This window comes from Saxophila tyrrhenica (assembly GCF_035928015.1).
Source record: "Saxophila tyrrhenica strain CCFEE 5935 chromosome Unknown scaffold_2, whole genome shotgun sequence".
NCBI classification, from domain to species: domain Eukaryota; kingdom Fungi; phylum Ascomycota; class Dothideomycetes; order Mycosphaerellales; family Extremaceae; genus Saxophila; species Saxophila tyrrhenica.
The window spans coordinates 1,640,802-1,659,632 of NW_027041734.1; the positions used below are offsets into that span (position 1 = coordinate 1,640,802).

The window sequence follows — 18,831 nt, forward strand, 5'->3', positions numbered from 1 at the left end:
AGAAGCCACGCGACGCGCCAAGATCCTCGCGAAGAAGGCGCGAGGAGCACGTGACTGAAATCGTGACCCTTCTCGCCCCAGTCTCTGTTATTCTCTCCACTGGTTCAACAGTCCCTCAAATTATCACACGGCATGCAGACGTGATCCAGGAACGATGTGTTCAATGAGTAAGCGGTCTAATGACGCAAGTAAATCAGACGCAGTTCTTTCTTCTCTGCAATGGGAAGGGATGTCCGCGATCTCTATTCTATTCCATCGTACTGCCTGCGCCTCTAACAACTTTACCGCACCACTTCATCAACCGGAGCGCTAGCCCTCCTCTCCACTACCTCCGCCACAAGCGTGTGCCGCCTCTCCTTAGGATGCCCGTACTGCTTTCGGCCTCTGGCAAACCAATCCACCGCGGCAATGACAAAAACAGCAAAGTACACCGCGCTGACGTAGTTCATGTTGTCCGCTGCAACCGGTTTGGTGTATGGAAAGCTGTACATGATCAGAGTAAAGAGCGTCCAGCACAGCACAACGACATTGGCGACCATCCCGATTTTGCCGAGCCAGAAGGGGCCGTGTCGGATGTTGTCGCGGCCTCGGACGAAAAGGAGCGCGAATATGGGGACTGCGTAAGAAATGTAGAGCAGTACGATCGTTGCTGTGACCATTGAGTTGAAGGCGGTGTAGCTGCCGAGGTACAGAGAGCCCACGGCTGCCACGAGGACGCAGGAAGTCAGATGAGCGCGGATCGGGACGTCGAGCTTCTCGCTGGATTGGGCGAAGTACTTGCTGAAAGGGACGCCGCCATCGCGAGCGAAAGACCACATGAGACGGGATTGCCAGGTGTGGCTTGCAATTTGACATCCCAGGCCGGTGGTCAGGATGAGTGACTCGAGAATAATCGCGCCAGCGACCTGTGCGCTGCGGCCAGTCAGAGCGCTGTGAAATAGAGCAAGGATCGGGACGCCAGTCGGCGTGGAGACGAGCTGCTCGAAGTCGCCGTAGAGGGAGAAAAACATAGCAATTGCAAAGAACCAGGCGGTGGTGAAACCGATGGCCACAGTGCCGCAGATGGCAATTGGAATATTTCGTTCGGGTTTGGGGACCTCTTCCGCCAAGTGCGTCGCGCAGTCGAGACAGCAGAATGGCCAGTTGGTGTTGATCAGGCCGACGATGAAGGCGATTCCGGCTTGATCCCATCCTGTGTTGTTGATGAACGTCGCGAAGACGAAAGACGCTGGTTTGTGTTCTGGGGTCACAGAAGGGACCTGAGAAGTTGTTAGCTTTCGCGAGAATACTGAGGGGTGTTACAGTAGACTCACTGTTACCAATATGATGAAGAAGGACAGCAGCGACACGTATAGAGTGGCAGTTGCAGTCCAAGGAAGTGCTTTGCCGTAGCAATTGAACAGCGCAGCAAACGCGTTTATGAGCTGGTAGGCTGCGAAGACGTGGTATTTGTCGACAACGCTAATTCTGTGTCAGCATTTCTCCATCTCATATTCACAATGAGCAAAGAACAAGTCATCAGGTAAGTCCTCAGGCCACCTAGCCACAGGCATACTCGAGCTACAGAGGGCGATTGACTGCTTGTTTAACGCAATCCTTCTCCATTCAGCGAAAGATGCTGAAGAGCCCCATGTACCGGAGAGCAGACCGTTGGTTCGTTACGAGCACGGAGAGCGACATCAGGCCTACAACCGACGCCGTCCTCGAGTCATGCGGCAAGTGCACACTTTGTTTGTCGCCTGTGGGTTGCTTGGCTACCGATTTATGTGGTGCTTCTGGTAAGACTTTCATGTCCTTCGTCCCAGACTTGCTGCTCTGGCATCCGGGTGGGGTCCTTGCAATCTCGTTGCTCCGGTTCGGGCAGTCGCTTGTGGGCCAGCCCGAAAGGAAAGGCGCTCTGGGTGTCAAACGAAACGCACTGGGGAACCTACTACTCAGGATGACTCAACTGCCACATTCCTAGCACGATAAACGCCAAGGCCAGAGCCACACTGGCGGAGCAGAAGATAGACCCTGCCCAAGAGCTCCACCCAACTCCATAGCTTGCGATTCTCTTCCAACGGTCGTTAGACAACTCCTGCGCCCAGAAGTACTGCCCACCGCTCGAAGGCATCGCAGACGCGAGCTCGCCAAGGCTGATGGCCACGCAGGTCGAGACGCATGCCACGATGATGACGCCGTAGATAATGAGCGCGGTGCCGCCAGAGTCGATTCCAGTGACCAAGGCAGCTGACAGCCCGAACCATGAGTTGGTGAGACTGAAGCCCACGCCTAGTAATGACCAGACAGAGAACTTCCGGGAAAGATCTTGAGAATATCCGAGCTCAGCAAGGCGAAGTGCATCATCGTCGTCTGTGTTGACAACACTGGAGCGTCGACGCTGTTGGGGAGGTGAGGACTTGGAGTCTCTGCTCGAGTTCGATAACGACTTGTCCATGTTGATGATGGCGGTTGATTGGTAGTCCAGACTGTGTCGAGATGATATGAGTGGTTGGCGTTCGTCCTCGACAGTGTCGTTTTGGGCCAGAGAATCCCGAGAAGGCGAAGGTGAAGAAAAATTATCTCGAGGGCAGCTTCCCGAGCTATGTATCGACCTCGTATCCGATGTTGCAGACAGAGTTCTTCTGGTCCTCTCGGCGCCGAGATCTGAAGGCATGGCGTACGCAACGACACCAATAGCGGTGCTGCGTCCGCAGCCAAAAGCTCAGCACTGAGAGAAGAGGCGAAGACCTAGATCGTGTGGACTTGGACCCGGCAGACTCTTATTTGAGCATCCATGGTCTCCAACGTTGAGGATGCTAGTAGATTGCTGTGAAGACTTCGATATCCGGCTACTGTCGGTCTTTGGTGGAGAGCCCAGTGGAACACCTCCATAGTATTCAGGAGGCCAAACCTTCAAGGATGCTGTTGAAAGTTTCATCTTTTCGCTGTGGATGTGATGTGGTCTGGCGGGTCCCTGGCGTTTTTGATTTTGCTCAGTTATATCACATCGCGTAAGGCTAGTGAAAGGGAAGAAGCCAGGACAAGATGACGTCGGATTAGGGCTGATCACGTGATATGGGTTGTAGCTGCTAATTGAGCTTCTCGAAGTTTGGCATCAACCGCATCTGACTATCACATCCGAATGGTGGTCTACACTTCAACATGGGCACACTTACGGCCGACCAGACTCGCTTGCCAGAGTACTGCGAGCACAAACTCCCAACCTCGTGCCGACTAACCTCAATCCCGAATTGCTGCGCGTGTGCCGATGAACGGGCCCACTCTGCATCCTACAGCACGTATATCGATGGCATTGGATTTGTACCGAGAGGGAATCGATGGCAGCGGTACTGTTGGTTCTGTAAAGAGTTCTGGCAACGTAGAGTTGAGGTCAGCGGACTGAGGCCAGGGCAGACGAGGATACCTGAAGTGCCAGATCAAACGGACTTCTTAAAGAAGTGGTATGAATTCCACGAAGGCTACCGGACTGTTGAGAAAGAGGATGGCAGTGAAGAGAGGGTGGCAGTGCTAGGAGAGCCTTTCAGGGATGTCAGTCCTGGAGATCTCCCAAGAACAGTGGAGGAAATGAGGGAGGGGAGGCGGCGAGGGGAGGAAGTGCAGCAGTCACGACAAACGTATACACCGCCAGAGGAGCCGAGTGGACCATCGCTGGATGATACTTTGGAGCAGATGTTTGAGGATGCTTCACTGGAGGAAGCTGCAACACCCACGGAGCCCGCTGTCAGAGCACCTCAGCCTTCTCAAGATCGAAACATGCCAATACGAATGCCGTCGGACCACCCGCTCCGGCACAACATCCATGCGCAAGCTATGAACCCTGCTGCTTCTCGCAACGCTGAGTACTCGCTTCGACGTGTCACTGCTCTAAGGCGAGAGCTCAATCGCATGCGCCGCGGTATCGAACGCTTGGTGTCTGGTCTGCGAGAGTTTGGAGAAGACGTTCCTGGTTCCGTGGAGTCGGAGACGACCGAAAGCCTTCTGGCTTTGGGTGAGACTTTAGACAACATCGCACCGCTTCCGGAGCAGGTAGGCCAACCAGTCGACAGTGGCAATGCTGGTACACAGAGCGCTGGACAGGGTGCTGGAGGCCAATCTCGGCCAGATCGCACACTCACAGGTGCTCAAAGCCGAGTAGAAGAGGCCCGCGCGCAGGTTGATGAGGCCCGTCACGCGCGTGACCACGCTGCCTCTGAGTTTGACCACGCGGAGACTGAGTTCCGTAGCTCACAGCAGCGGCTGCAGCAGTTACAGCGTGAGCAACGGACGGCAGAGAACTACATGCGTCTGTTTGGCACTCGTGAGGAGATCATTGCCCAGGGTGAGAACTACGAGAGTCCAATTGGCGGCATGTTCACCCGGGCTGAAGAGCGCTTTCGGGCCGCTGAAGAGGCTAGAGCTGAGGAGCGGACGTTGCGAGAAGTGCTTGCTGCTGAGGCTGCAGCGGGCGGAGAGGAGGAATCACGGCGACTAGCAGATCTGGAGGCCAGAGAAAGGGATTTATGGGGTGTTCCATGGCGGCAGGCAGCGCGGGACAATGCTCTAGACGCACCACCACACCTGGCTCCGACGAGCGATGAGACCATGTTGCAGGAGTACTACGCGATGCTGAGATCACAGGACCGAATACCGCAGTCAGAGACTCAGAACGACGGTAATGCAGTGACACTGGAAGAAGCCGCCGCTGCTGGAGCCCCTACCGACAACTTCCCGCACAGTATGCTCAACGCTATTCGGGCCGCGAGGGTGCGAGAAGTAACCGAACGCGAGACGTCGCCGCTACTCGGTGGCGAGCCTGACGAGGGAGATGCCGAAGATGCGCCTCACTCCGTCTGGCCGCTTGATGCGTGGTTTGCGAAAGATCTTGAGTACGTTCTCGCTTGTCTAGCAGAAGATGAAGAACTCCGGCGTGACTTATGGACATCACCACAAGACCTTCGGGCAGTGCTTGATGCAATCCGAGGTGGCGATCTTGATATGGTAGACGACGCCATCCATAATATGGTGTCCGACCCCGCAAATTTCTGGAGGTTGCGCTTACCCGCGGAGTGGTTACGACGCCGTAGGGCAATTGCCGGAGACAGTGCTACCGTCACAGCAGATCTCTTGTTGCGCACCGGTGGGAGGGGCTATCCCGTGCAAGAATGGGTAGACAAATACAACCCCTATCTCACCCTCGAGATCCTCGCCCAAACGTACCAGATGTCAGCGCAGGTGCGCAGGCGAGCAGAGCATCTCAGCCCGCCAGAGAGGCTGCAGGTGCTGTACCGCCTCCAGGCAGGCCAACGGACCGAAGAGGACATTGCGGTGCTGCAGAGCATGCGTGAAAGTCCGGAGATATGGGAGTTGTCAATGACTACCTACGCCTCCACACTTCCCCTCAACAATCGCGACAGCCAAGCCGGCGAACAGCATCCCGACCAACACAATCTCGACACCCAACGCCGCGCCCAAGCCCGCGACGGCAACCACAGCCGCACAGAACTCGACTCTCGCCGCCGCGAAACCGCACAAGCCTTCGCCCTTGCCGCAGGACGCCAAGCCATGCAAACTGGCTCCGACAACTTGATCGCTCAGCAAGCCGCCCGCGACGCTACAACCACCACTACAAACGAGGAAGGCACACACGCCGCCTTCCGCCGCCTCCAAGCCAACAATTTCATGGGCCGTCCACCGCGCATCTATCGCCAACTTACACTCTCCGACTACCTGAACGAAGGAGGCGATTCTGGGACCTCCAGCTCGGAAGAAGAAGCCGAGCCCGAAGCGCAAGGGCTCGACGCCGCGGACTCTGGCCGTCCGGAGCCGAAGGAGGATGCCGAGTTGAAGGTGCAGATGGAGTGCAAGGTCTGCTATACACAGTTGGCGGAAGTAGCGTGTCTGCCTTGCGGGCATTTGGTCATGTGTCGGTGGTGTAGCGAGCAGCATTCCCCGGTTCTGCAGCATGATCGGACGAGGCCGAAGAGAGCAGCGGGTTGTCCGGTTTGCAGGAAGGGGATAAGGCAGAAGGTTAGGGTGTTTAGGGCGTAGACCTGCGTGTACAAACGCGACAGCAGGATGATAGATGCTATCTAACTTGAATTTCAGCGGCAAAGTGTAAAGCATAGAATGGTGACAAGAGTTATGATGAACGCTTATGCATAAAGTATACAATATGACTACACCTCTCCTACACCCATGCCACCTCACCTCTCCGTCAGCATATTCCGCACACTCTTCCAATACCCCGGATGCACCCTTTCCTGCACCTCCTCCTTGGCCAACCACTGGAAAGCCTTGTCCCCATACTCATTCTTGCTCACATCCGCCTGCCCAGCCATAATCCGGCCTTTCATGAAGAAGACTTTCTCGCCGTACTCTTCTTGCTCGTAGGAGTCGGTGGCTGTGGAGACGAGACGGTTCGGCATGATGCGCGTGGTTTCGGGGGCGTTGAATTGAAGGCTGAAGTGGCCGATGGGGTGGTTGCCGACCATCCAGGTGTTCATGTTGATGCCCAGAGATTGAATTAGGGTGCGTTCGGCGGCCTGGGAATGTTAGTAGGATGGGGGAAGTGGTAGAGGATGAGCGTACCTGGTGTAGGTTCTCGCGACCGTAAACGCGGTCTTGAGGGAAGCGCCACGAGCCATCTTTCCTCTGGACGAGCAGGTAGAGTGCTCGATCTAGCTTGCGGTTCAGACTCCTCAGATCGTTCTTCTCATCCGCCTCCGTGAATCTTGGCGCCGGCCGCTCGATAGCGATCTGCTGCTGCTGTGACAGCTCCTTCCGCACACCCTCTCCCATCATCTCGTCACCGCTGACTTGCTCCCCGCCCGTCTCTGGATCGCCAACCGGCTTCGATTCGACGATGTCCTTGCCCTCGGCATCCCGGATCAGAGCCTCTACCTGGTTGCCCGGCTCTGCAGTCTCGTCATTGATAAGCACTTCGTCATTCCACGCTTCGTCGCCGTAGCCGGAGTAGAGGCCGATGTCTCGTGCTGCAGTCTTCCGGACTGCGCGCTTTCGCTTCCATTCGGCATCACCTGGTGTGCCTTTCTTGTAGTAGAAATAGCGAGAAAAAGGTATGGATAATCGCTCGTTCAGGCGCTTCTGATAGAGGTAGTAGGCTTTCTCGAAGGACGTGAGTTCACGGGTCAATAAGGGAGGTCGTGAGAGGACGGGAGAGGCTAGGAGGCGGTATGCTTTCTGTGGCCCGGTCTGGGTGACTGGAGGGACTGGCGGTTCATCGTAGGTCTGGTCTTGCTGCTCTGCTACCGCTGCCGCTGCGGCATAGCCTCGAGATTGGTTGGCGAGTCGACAGGAGATGCAGACGTGTTGCGAGAGGGGTGCTGTGGTCGCGTGAGCTGGTATGCACTTCTTCTGTATCCCATTGAGCATTACCATTGGTATTAGCAAGCCGCCTTGCGCTCCTCTGGCCAACGTTCATTGCACCGTGATATCGATCAATGGCATCCCAACTTCCATCGCATCCATCATCACTTTTCCCTGCGGCGGACTTCGGGAAAGCCAAGGCCGCCGCGTGCACGGACATTACTTACGCTATATCACAACCTCATTCCTTCCGAAACTTCTTCCTTCTTCTCTTCAGGCACTAATCCTTATCTCCGACCGCTGCAACTACACATGGCGAGTCGGTCATTTACAGTATGCCGAGAATGATGACCAGCAGACTTTTTTCGCTAACGGCGCCTTCACAAACCCCAAAGGAAAGCGGTTAGATAGTTTCTGCTGACACGCCGTGCGCAACGGGCCATATCAGACTCCGAGCTGGCAGTAGAAGACCTTAGAGGTAGGAAAATATAGGGTGACCCGCTTCTCGCGTTACGCATTTCACGCTTCTGCAAATTTCATGTAAAGGCAAGAAGGCATAAACATGTCAGCCATACAAGCAGTAAATTTCAGGATACAACATCTGGAGCAGGACGAAGGCACAAAGTTGTGATTACGTTTTTCATGAAGACCAAAAAGAAAGGAGAGGAAGCGATATGGTGTGAGAACGCCTTGTTACGCTACGAATGCTAAACACACTGCAGCTTGTTCAACGACAACAGCAGGAGACCGATACTTCGGTACACAGTGATGCACCTTCTCCGGTTGTCGCCCTGCCGTCACCGTCACCACGAAGACCCGTCCATTCTCCCACCCATCGCCGTCTTGCCGTCACCAAACGATGCGACCTAGTCCAAGTCCATCGCCTCCAAGCGCCGCGCCGCAATCTTGTCCTCGATGGCGCCCTCGTCGTTCACCCCCTTCGACTCAACGTTCGTACGGCCCTCATCCACCATTCCCGCGAACAATGCCGTCACCCCCGGCCTCTCGGACTCGGAATAGACCATATCTAGCTCGCTCCCGTCCGCGATCTCGCCATACGCTACCAGGTCGGCCATGATTGGCAGCCAGTTGGCCTCCATCACCGCGTGGTCGAGCTGGTATCCGGCTTGAGTCGCCCTGGCGGCCATGTTGTACCACCGCTCGCATACCAGGACGAAGAACTTGATGACCGTATCGTGGCGCCGGGTGATGGTGGGCCGGTTGGTTCCGCTGTCTGGTCCTGGCTCATTCGGATCGGTGTAAAGCGTAAACCTCTTCCAGTCCTGGCCTTGGAGCGTGCAGGTCCCCTTGATCAGCTTCTCCAGGCCTGCAGGCTTTGGGGGGGGATCGATCAAGTACTCCAACCCGAGAAAGTTACACACCTTGCGCCCTTCCTCTGAGTCTGGACCATTGCGGACAAAGCCTGCGATGAGTTCGTCGAGGTTGGCCAGGCCTGTGCGTCCGGGAAGGACGAATTTGCCCTGGGCGTACTCAACTGCGGCGGCGTCGATCTCAGCGAGGAAAGCCAAGTCGGCAGCCGTGACGGTGGTGTCGAAATTCTCGAGCGAAATGCCGGTGATGTTGAAGAGCTCAGCGGAGCTTGGAAGGAGTCGGACGACATGCTGGTGTTGTCGAGGTCGGGTGTTTTGTTGGAGGTCTTGAGGGGTGTTTCGGTTGGTTGGGTGGGAGTGTTGGAGGTGGTTTACTGCGTGTCTTGCTGGTAGTGTATGTTTCTGGATTATCAAGAAGCAGGAGCAGGGTGTTCCAGCAGCGGCATACATGCCACCTGAAGTGTCGAGATGTGTCGACGCGGCGAGGTATATAATCCATTGTCGTGGATGTGTCGAGTACAATGCCTTTGTTCCTAGCAAGTGACCTCGACGCCCAAAGCTAGGTGCAGTGTCGGCCCATTGCTGCGTGTCGTGTTGGTGTTGAAGGCACTCAATACAGGTACATTCACCAGCTGCGATGGTGGTTGAACGGCGATACTTGGGTCGATGCTATTGATGTATAATTTGGAGGACAAGCGAAGGAGCTGTTGGAAACCAATATAGAGACTGCATGATCGAGAGCATTTGAATGACCTCCCTGTCGTAGTAAAACGGATATAGAGGCCTGCAGTGTGCTCCTTACGACGACGAAGGGCATGTTTGAATACAAGAGAGCAGTAGCAATGGTACATCAGCAGCAATGACTTCTGCGTCTGTGTCTTAAGTTTCTTTGTTGGATAAGAGTATCAATCGACGTTTCTTGACTCAGTACGATGGATCGATCCCGTGGGCAAGCATGTCGTCGCCGAGGTTCCCAGATAATATCATGTCCAACCGAGTTTAGGAGCACAGTAGTAACAGTCAATCCTGATTCACTTGTTTAAAACGAAGAACACTTTGGAAGACATGGCAGGTTTTAAGCTAGAAGAGAATGGGAAAGCTCTAGCATTGGGTAGATGACGTTAATACAAATACTATGTTCACACTGCAGCTTGTTCAGCGACAGCGATAAGGAGGTAGCAGACAGAAGCACACCAGTATCCTTCGAGTCGCCGCCGCCGTCACCGCGAATTTTGCAGACAAAATGACCCACCCACATCGTCTTGTATCGTACATTCTCAGTTTCTCCTCACATCACCCACCGACATCTAGTCGATGTCCATTGCGTCGGTCTCATCGACATCCACCGTGCCCTCCATCATATCCATTCCTTCCATCTCCTCCGAGTCGCCCTGCTGGCCGCCCTCGCCACCTTTATCACCCTTGTCCGCCAGGCTGTCTTCGCTGTCGCTAACGTCCGTGTCTTCGTCTGACGGCAGCCGCCAGTGATCAGTTACGAACACTTCCGCTTCCATGTCGACGAACTTGTTGTGGACGTAGTGGTCAACGCCATGCAGACCGTCGGACTCCAACAGAGCCAGCATCCCGCTCCCCTCACTACTGAGTTCCTCGATCTTGATGAGGTCGGACTCGAAGGCTTCCGCATACTCACCGCGTAGGAGAAGCTCGTCCAGCAGCCTTAGCCACTCCTCGTCCGCAGAGGTGGTATCGAGCTTAAAACCATCGCGCTCTGCCCGGACGACCTCGGTGTGGTAGTTGCGGCACACCTCAACGAGCAAGCCGATGACTTGCCAGCGTTGGAACTGGCGGTGGTCCCGATTAGACTTGTCGTCGCGCGCGCCGTCGATGGCTTCTGTGTACACCTTGAGCCTGCTCCAGTTCTGCCCCATCAGCTGACGCACCTTGAACATCATGTCGACGAGAGTATCCGATTTGCCGAGCGTGGCGGTAAGGTTGTTGAGAAGGCACGTGCAGTGGTCGGATCGCTGCTTGTCGGACATCTTTTCGTACGGAATACGCTTCGCAATGACCTTCTTCAGATCGGTTTGACGCTGGTAGACACCCCTGGCGTAGGCTGTACCGTGTGGAGTGTGCGTGCCAAGCTTGGGGCCTTTGATGGTGAGCCTCTTGATTTGACGCTGGATCGGGGCCGTGTCGACTTGAGGTGAGGATGTCTTGACGATTTGAACGTTCGAACCATCGTCCTCATCCGATCCTTCAGCATCTTCTAGATTTTCGTCTGCGTTCGACTCGCTGTTGCTGGCCGAAGTGGTACCTTCTGTGCTCTGCGCATCCTCGTCCTCCTCTTTCGAAGACTCAGCGTCAGTGTTGGCCGCAGCTTTCCTCTCTGCCCTCCTCGTGCTGTATGAGGCTTTGCCAGAATCGGAAGGACGGCCTGGTGTTCCTGACTCCGAGGTCGCGGGATCGGAGGCTCCGTCGGAGGTGTCCTGCTGGTCGACGTCGACCGGTCTGAACTGCGGAGAGACGCTGCGCGATGGGAGGCGCATCGCCCGCTTGTTCGTGTACGGCATTCTGTTGGTGCGGGCGGGTGTTGTTGTTTGTGCGGTGTTGTGGGTTTGTCGGTTTGAAGGAAGCGCTGTACTTGGTGTACAGCCGTCGGTCGTAGCGGTGGTAGTGTTTCTGGAGGAGAGGAAGCAGACTGGTCCTCCGATACCATATATGCTCCTCGAAGTGTCGAGGACAATGCCTCACGACACATACACAATGCATTGTTATGGTGAAGTCGACAAAAAAGCCGTTGTGGCAGGTGAAGGACCTCGACGCGTCGTTGAGGGTGTCGTGAACTTTGGTGTCGTAGGGACCTGCGAGTGACGCATGGCATCTCTGTCCAGGACATCTTGTGTATTGCGAATTGCAATGGTTGAAGGCGGTAGGCTTCGACTTATGTACTCGGCGGTGCTGTGCTGCTATACAGTTGCAGTGTGTTGAGAGAAAGAGAGCGTAGGAGGCGCAGTGGACGTCTTCGTGGAGTCCACCAACATTTCTACGGGCCTATGAATTCTGGCCACTGCTTGTCAGTACGTTGTTGCTAGATAAAAAGCCAATGCACAGAAGTCGACTTAAACTCGTGATTTAACGCTAGAAGATCGCGAGAACTAAGAATCGATTGCATTAGTACTTACTATTGTCATGGAACCGCCGACCACATCTAGTCAATATCCATCTTGTCCCAATCGTCCTCTTCTCTGCCCTCACTAGTGTCCGGCTCGTGGGACATGTCGAGCTTGTTATCAAGCTCCAGGTCGTCGGCATCATCGGCTTCCACCCACTGGGTGTGCAGTCGATGTTCGACGGCCCGCACGCCCTCACATCCTAACAAGGCCAGCGTCCTGTGTGGTTCCGCAGGCTTGATCTCGACCACCTTCGACTCACCAACATCGGCATCTTCTCCACAGCGCAAGAGCTCTTGAGCAAACGACGACCAATTTTCTACTACGGTGAATCCGGTGCGATGGAGTTTTGCGACTGCAGCATCGTACTCGCAACACAGCTCCGTGAATATGCCGACAATCTGCGACCGTTCGAATTTCTGGTAGCAGTGCTTGAACTTGTTGCCAGAGACGTGCTCGATGGTGGTATAGATTCTGAGTGTCGTCCAGTTCTGTGTCATCAAGTCGTGCGTGCTAGAGAACAGGTCAGCAAGGTACTCAGGCTTGTCCTCCAGCTCTTCCAAGGACTTCAGCTTACGAGTGCACCTGCCCGAATGTCTCTCGTCTGACATGAGGGCGTACGGGCTTCGCTCTGCACTAATTTGGTGAACCCGACGCTGCAGTACACCCCGTGCGCGCATCGGCTTCTGTGATGGCTGAGAGGCATCAATGGCGAGTTTCTTGAGACCACGCTCGGCGAGCGTAGTTTCGGTTTGGATCTTCCTCTTCAAAACCTGAGAACTGCGTTCGGACATTGTGTGAATAGACTGCTGTACAATGACTCTCTGAAGTGTGTTTGAGGTCTAGGTTGGTGGGGGCAGGAGTATGATTGGGAAGCCACATCTCGGCGAGAGCCAACATTAAGGCGAATACAGAAAGAGGCCAAAGACAAAGCGTGACGCTCAATCCATTTTTAGGCACTGGCGGAAGACAATGCCTTTGTGGTCGACAGCCGATTCGGAGGCACGGGATACTGATGTCATTGGTCGTCGGATGGGGTGGTATATCGAGTGATGAGGCTATGCGCCGTAAGTAGGAATCTCCACTACAGCGGCCATTGGGTGCGTCTCGTTATGGTAGCGTCAACCGGCCATTGAGCGGCGGTTCATAGTATATGCTGTTGTCGTTGCAGAGCAGCCTGTGACATTCTGCTGTACAATAATAGTCTTGCCCGCCGAGCGCTAGCTTTCGAAGCATGCCTGACTTAGTGCTGAAGAGCGGCGGAGAAGCTGGAGTCTGAAAACCGGCGGCAATGCGTTCAGAGTGCGACTACATCTGCAAGCAATGATTTCGCGTAGGGTGAATGTAGTCTCGCGGTTGGAGCCTTCCAGCTTCGAAGTCTTGCCAAAGAACATGCTGATGTATGCTGACTTGCAAATAGCCGTGAGTCTCCAGCGCGTGTCTCGGGTTCTTTGTTCGAACAAAGACTGGAAATGCTCATCGACCAATGCACAAACGCAAATCCTCTCACACTAAGACATGCGCCAGGGCAATGGCCCAGCCTCACCAGCCCAGAAGTGCTCGAACAAGAGCAGTCGGCGTCGTCTCAAACCAACATCCGCTCTTCAGGCCATGGTTCATGTTACGGAGTAAACATGCCGAGTAGACTGCACCCCAGGTGAGACAAAGTATCTGGTCAAGCATGCCAGTGGCTGTCGTTCTCGTTCCCATTGCTTCGGAAGGTTCAGCTGAAAGCCGCTTGGGGACGCCTGAAAATTGCCTCGTCTGAGCGGCCAGTGATGAGACGTTCTGCTGAATTGTGGGCTGGGAACCACCACGTAAGACCTGTGCGTCCAGACTCCGATGCGACCTGCCAGCCCTGCGCGTAAGAGCGGCCGCCGTTTCGAGGGCCCTGCATCATGCAAGTCGTGAGATCTGTCCCAATCAGGAAAGCGTGGTTCTTCGGGCTGTGGCAGAGTCGCAGATGTTCTATTGCGTGCATCGCCGGTCGCAGAGTGCGATGTAGGGTATGAGCTGAATGTCTATTCCTCCGGGTCAGCTGTCATGGTTGAAGAGTGGCTGGCTGGAGCAGCTGGGCAGAGTCGCACTGGTCCTCACGCGACTATAAAAGACTTCAATGCAAATGCTTCCGCCAGGTAGGCATCAACCACGCCTTCGCATACAGATATTTCTCTCAAACACGATGGCCGCTCACCGCTTCCAAGATCACGTCGTCCTCATCACAGGCGGCGCAAACGCATCAGGTATAGGCGCGGTGACAGCATCTCTCTTCCTCGCAGAAGGCGCCAAAGTCTTCATCGCTGACCTCGAGGAGCGTGACATTGCTTCATATCTTGGTTCCAAGAATGTCGGCTTCTGCAAATGCGACGTCTCGTCGCCAGAGGAATGTGAGGCCGCCGTCCAAGCCTGTGTGGAGATCCATGGCCGCATCGACATCCTTTTCCACAATGCCGGGATGCTCTGTCCACCGGCCCATGTTCCGAACCAGGACGTCGGGGTGTTCCAGAAAGTCCTACTCACGAACCTCGGCGGTCTGTTCTATCTTTCCAAGGTCGTCATCCCGTATATGCAGAAGCAAGGCAAGGGGTCCATCATCGCCACGGCCAGCACATCTGGTTTGAGCGGTGCCATGTCAATCAGCCCGTATGCAGCGTCAAAGGCGGCAGTCATCAACCTCGTCCAGACTATAGCGCTTGACCATGCAAAAGATGGCATCCGTGTCAACGCGGTCGCTCCAGGCTTGATCGACACGCCGATGACAGCGGGTTTCTCGCAGATGCCTGCGCTCCGAGACGACATGCTCAGCAATATCCCGATGGGCAGGGCTGGGAAGCCAGAGGAGGTCGGAAAGGCCGTGCTGTTCCTCGCGAGTGAAGACGCTTCGTTCATCACTGGTCATGGTATGTTTCAATCGCGATGACTACAGTGAGCATGCTGACCTGTAACACAGTTCTGCGAGTGGACGGTGGGACATCTGCTGACTGCTCTGGCTCTCCCGATGTCGTTAAACATTTGGCCGCGATGCAAAGACAGCGCTGAATCGTTTCGGTGACTGCGTGGGTGGAGAAAAGTGTAGCTGATGTTGACGAAAAGAAGTGGATGGTGGCGGTAAAGTCGCACGTTTCATAGGCGACTCCTAGCCGATCCTCAACGCACAAGCAGCCAACTCCTTTCTCACATGCTCATCCCTGGGCAGATAAATCGTCGCCACCCGTAAAAGCTTCCTCGCCTGCACTTTGTCACCCATCTCCTTGTATGCCAGCGCCGTGCGGTAATAGATCTTGCCCATCTGATCTGCAGCTGGAAAGCCCAACACAGCCTCATCTTCCGGCGGCAGCTCTTGCGTGTCATCGGCGCCCATGGCTTCTCGAAGCATCTTGATCGAGCGCATGCCCCAGAAGCTCGCCGAGTCCCAGTCCTCTAGCTTGAGGTAAGCTTGACAGGTGTTAGCTACCAGCTGAACCCTCAGAATTAGTCGCTCGCTCTGCCCGTTCTTGCCTTCGTAGGGTGGCTCTCTGAGCTCGCCTTGGAAGAAGCTATCGGCGTGGATATGCCGTTTACGACCGCGGATGACAATGTGGATTGCCTCCCACGCCTCGACATACTTCTTCAATGCTGCTGTGTAATTGCCTGCAGTGAGCTCTACGTTGCCGTCCAGCTTCAGCTGCGTTGCTTCGCGCAGGCAGTGCTCAGGGCGTTGATGCGGTGTCTTCTGAGCTTCTCGCAACTCTGCTTCAATCGAGGGTAGCGGCTTAGGGTCACCGGAGATGACCACTTCTTTGAGATCTTTTACTTGCCCAAATGGCAACAGCAGCTGCTTCTGTACCGCTTTGTGTATCCTTTTCTCATCCCACGAAGGTGTATGCGGGTCTCTGAGCCTCAAAGATAGGCGTAAGAACCTATTGAGGCCTGGGTGCGTGAGGTCCGCGTAGAACCAAACCTTACAGAACTTCTCAAGATCTTCCAGCAGTATGACGAACGCCTCGGTCTCCGTAGCCTGTAATGGGCTCTCCGGAGCATCAATGATGACACTCATGGTGTGACCATTGAACCTCGCCGCCTCTTCGCCTTTCGCCAAGATGGGGACATGGCCTTCTAAAGATACATGGCTCTGTGCTTCTTGCCATGGCGTTTCGATACGGACGAAGATATTGAGGTCGCGGAAGATCTTGCGGCTTTCGATGTATATCTGGTGGTTTAGCTTGAAGAGGACGAGGGCAGCGCTGTAGTTTTGAAGGGCATATCCGTCTGCAATCGAGGAGCGGTTCGCGGAGGGGTGGAGGATGAGGCGGTAGATGTATTCTCTGATCTCGGGTGGAAGAGTGAGGAGATGAGGCTTTGTGGTTTCTGTCATGGTATCTCCAACTTGCCGGCTCTCGAAGGGTGCCAAAGCGCTACTCAATACCAGGTAGATGGAGTGATGTGTACATGTCGGAGCGGAGAGGCATTCAATGGTGTTCCCGACCCCGCTGGAGAGCTCGGGCATATCTCGGGCATATCTCGGGCATAGAACTATCTGAATCTATCACGACACCACCCTCAAGCAAATGACATTGGCACATGTTCGAGCCTATTGCCACCATACCCGGAGTGCGCCGCCGGAGGGTTCGTTTGCATCCACCGAGTCCGTTGACATATCTTCCTTACCAGCAAGAAACATAAGTCTCCGGACAACAAGAGAGCTAGCCATTCCAACAAAGCGGCGAAAGCAGCTCGACAGGCGTGCTTGAGGTCGACCTTTCTCTTCGAACGATGGCGATCTGATTTAGTCGAGCAGAGATGTCTGAGCCTAATGCTCCGAGCCTCCCGTCGAGTGACAGTGACCTCGATGGTCTTGGCTTCCTCTTCTCCAAAGCAGTCGGATCACTCTTAACCGTATTGGGCGGAAAGCTATGATGTCTGTCTTTATCGTCCTTCTGCCATCTCCTCGCGTCGAGTCAGGTTGAAATCTTATGGGCAGACTGATACCAGTATACCCGTGTCGCGAGAACTGCTGAGCTACTTTGAACCTCCTTGACCGGTGTTCGTTCTTAGCTTGCCAACCCGGAGGTTTGCTCACCCAGCAGTGTCCATGGATCCGCCTTCTCCTAGAACGTTATCAAAAAACGTGAGAGGGGAGTAGAGCCCAGGAGGATAATCTAATAAGTATTTCTGTTAGTTGCAATCGACATGACAGAGTGTCCAGTGCTTCTCACATTGATTATTGAACGTCGTGTCAAATCCATGCAGAGGTATGACATCGAAATCCGCCAGAAAGTCGTATGAGTAAGGAGCAGGCCCACCGGTGTCCCCAGCAGACGCTTCCGTGTTTCCAAGAACGATATTCAGCGCTCTCGCTACTTTTCCAGCTTCCGCAGATGCCGTGCTCATTTGAAGCCAAATCTTGTGCGAGATCGTCAGCCGTTGTCGAATCTCTTCGGCCCTGCGCGTGGTCTGTCCCGCAGTCTCGGACGGTTCGAACTTATCGATGTCTTGAAGGTAGAGACAGAGCACGCTCGTGGCGAGGAGAACATCCTGGTTGAAGATATGGGTGATCTTCCAACGAAGCTGGCGCAAACGACCGAATGGCTGAGACTCTTCATGAAGCATCTGCTGAAACGATAGAATCTTGAGTGCGGAATCTAAACAGATTTGCACCGACTCCCTGTCCTGCTCTTGAGAATGTCGAACAGGGTCGCTGATCAAAGCCCTCCGGTACAGGAGGATGCGTGACTTGTGGTAGGTCGTTTCTCCGCTGACCCGCTGTATCACAAGATTTGGGCTATCCGTGATAGGGTGTGGCATCGTTTCCCAGCGCAGCACGGGTGGAATAGCACGCTTGTGTACGTCTCCAAGAAGTGCATCGACCTTGATGACCTGTTCGTGGGAAGGGGGATTAATATCAGTGTTGATGTCGCAGATCAAGCCAATAACTGATATCAGTCGCGCTCTTGCAATGAGAGGCAGCACCGGCGTCCATTCTGTTTCTGGCCTCGGTAGAAGCATCTCGGTCGTGTCCTCGTCGAAATCACAGTCGCGCAGATTGCGGGGCTCTTTTGTATCGATGTGCGTACCTGTGGCATTTCGAGGAAGGCCCTTCTCCAAGGATAGTGTGAGATCCAGTTGGAGGATAGCAGTCCAGATGCGTCTGCGCATCTCAGCCTCGAATGGAGATATGCCTGGAAAGTGATCTGGATCCCGGTGATAGCCCATGCGCATTGCAAGATGGAGTATCATACTGATAAAAAGCCAGCCATCGGTCGCACTGTCTTTCAAAAGCACGAACTCTCCGGTAAGGATCGTTATGAGGCTCTCCAGGATATGCGGTCCTCCCGTTGTGTACCTGGCCAGAATGAGACACTGAACGGCCTTTTCACGGAAGGCATCCTTCATGGCGAGATATTCCGCCTTCAGAGATTCGGCTCTTCCGTCGGTAGTGTCAATCGTGAAGGTCTGCAACTGCGCAGCGATAAACAACATGGAGAACATGAGACCGATCCAAGCGATCGAAGTTGCCGACGGATCTTTCCAGAAAGCTTCGTACTGCTCAAATGTCAGACTGCTTGCGATCGGAGGTTAGAAAGTACCTACCTCTCGGAGGAACTTCTTGCTATGAATGAAATCTACAGGACGCAGTCAATGCCTCCGAAAGCGCAAAGAAAGCTTGGGTGTACTGACAGGGAGTGACAAAGTAGGAATCGAAGTGAAGGGCCATGAGGCGGTCAACAACTGGACGAGGAGGAACAGCAGCGAGGATTTCATCTCGAGTTGCATGACGGTTCGGGCCATAGAAAAAGTGTGAACCGGACGGAGTCTTGCTATCAGTCACCAAGTCCTCCTTCAGTCCTCTGATTTTGGCAAGAATGGCCTCCCAATGGACACTCTGGACATAGCTGGTTCCAGAGTCGCGCAAGTTCAGAGTACCAGGGTCTGCTGGGGACCCAACATCATCTTGAGGTTTCTTTGGTCTCGGAATCCCAGGTAACACATCTGCGGATGGGTTGGACTGGCCTTTCATGAGCGTCATGACAAGGCTCTCCAGCTCGGAGATTCTCCCGTGAAGGCCGGTGGGCTGTTGGGAA

General features: G+C 54.6%; 10 protein-coding genes across 10 annotated transcripts; 2 read left to right on the plus strand and 8 right to left on the minus strand.

The window, feature by feature from the left end:
* Positions 1–281: 281 nt before the first annotated feature.
* Positions 282–1,712, minus strand: HNM1_1 (choline transporter; the record flags this gene model as incomplete). Its single annotated transcript, XM_064799024.1, has 3 exons — positions 282–1,259; positions 1,314–1,461; positions 1,690–1,712. 3 exons carry the CDS (start codon positions 1,710–1,712, stop codon positions 282–284), a joined length of 1,149 nt encoding a protein of 382 aa, XP_064663351.1.
* A 218-nt stretch (positions 1,713–1,930) lies between these two features.
* On the minus strand, positions 1,931–2,437 carry HNM1_2 (choline transporter; the record flags this gene model as incomplete). The annotated part of the gene is made up of 1 exon (XM_064799025.1): positions 1,931–2,437. The coding sequence occupies one exon, from the start codon at positions 2,435–2,437 to the stop codon at positions 1,931–1,933; it is 507 nt and encodes a 168-aa protein (XP_064663352.1).
* A 707-nt stretch (positions 2,438–3,144) lies between these two features.
* Positions 3,145–5,948, plus strand: LTR77_001766 (uncharacterized protein; the record flags this gene model as incomplete). The annotated part of the gene is made up of 2 exons (XM_064799026.1): positions 3,145–5,847; positions 5,919–5,948. 2 exons carry the CDS (start codon positions 3,145–3,147, stop codon positions 5,946–5,948), a joined length of 2,733 nt encoding a protein of 910 aa, XP_064663353.1.
* Positions 5,949–6,185: 237 nt separating this feature from the next.
* On the minus strand, positions 6,186–7,374 carry LTR77_001767 (uncharacterized protein; the record flags this gene model as incomplete). The annotated part of the gene is made up of 2 exons (XM_064799027.1): positions 6,186–6,524; positions 6,571–7,374. The coding sequence occupies 2 exons, from the start codon at positions 7,372–7,374 to the stop codon at positions 6,186–6,188; spliced, it is 1,143 nt and encodes a 380-aa protein (XP_064663354.1).
* Positions 7,375–8,174: 800 nt separating this feature from the next.
* On the minus strand, positions 8,175–9,138 carry LTR77_001768 (uncharacterized protein; the record flags this gene model as incomplete). Its single annotated transcript, XM_064799028.1, has 2 exons — positions 8,175–9,041; positions 9,088–9,138. 2 exons carry the CDS (start codon positions 9,136–9,138, stop codon positions 8,175–8,177), a joined length of 918 nt encoding a protein of 305 aa, XP_064663355.1.
* An 808-nt stretch (positions 9,139–9,946) lies between these two features.
* Positions 9,947–11,170, minus strand: LTR77_001769 (uncharacterized protein; the record flags this gene model as incomplete). The annotated part of the gene is made up of 1 exon (XM_064799029.1): positions 9,947–11,170. One exon carries the CDS (start codon positions 11,168–11,170, stop codon positions 9,947–9,949), a length of 1,224 nt encoding a protein of 407 aa, XP_064663356.1.
* A 638-nt stretch (positions 11,171–11,808) lies between these two features.
* Positions 11,809–12,564, minus strand: LTR77_001770 (uncharacterized protein; the record flags this gene model as incomplete). Its single annotated transcript, XM_064799030.1, has 1 exon — positions 11,809–12,564. One exon carries the CDS (start codon positions 12,562–12,564, stop codon positions 11,809–11,811), a length of 756 nt encoding a protein of 251 aa, XP_064663357.1.
* A 1,388-nt stretch (positions 12,565–13,952) lies between these two features.
* LTR77_001771 (uncharacterized protein) lies at positions 13,953–14,809 on the plus strand (the record flags this gene model as incomplete). The annotated part of the gene is made up of 2 exons (XM_064799031.1): positions 13,953–14,670; positions 14,721–14,809. The coding sequence occupies 2 exons, from the start codon at positions 13,953–13,955 to the stop codon at positions 14,807–14,809; spliced, it is 807 nt and encodes a 268-aa protein (XP_064663358.1).
* Positions 14,810–14,906: 97 nt separating this feature from the next.
* Positions 14,907–16,124, minus strand: LTR77_001772 (uncharacterized protein; the record flags this gene model as incomplete). The annotated part of the gene is made up of 1 exon (XM_064799032.1): positions 14,907–16,124. The coding sequence occupies one exon, from the start codon at positions 16,122–16,124 to the stop codon at positions 14,907–14,909; it is 1,218 nt and encodes a 405-aa protein (XP_064663359.1).
* A 701-nt stretch (positions 16,125–16,825) lies between these two features.
* On the minus strand, positions 16,826–18,776 carry LTR77_001773 (uncharacterized protein; the record flags this gene model as incomplete). The annotated part of the gene is made up of 4 exons (XM_064799033.1): positions 16,826–16,908; positions 16,966–18,292; positions 18,341–18,372; positions 18,428–18,776. 4 exons carry the CDS (start codon positions 18,774–18,776, stop codon positions 16,826–16,828), a joined length of 1,791 nt encoding a protein of 596 aa, XP_064663360.1.
* Between the last annotated feature and the right edge of the window lie 55 nt (positions 18,777–18,831).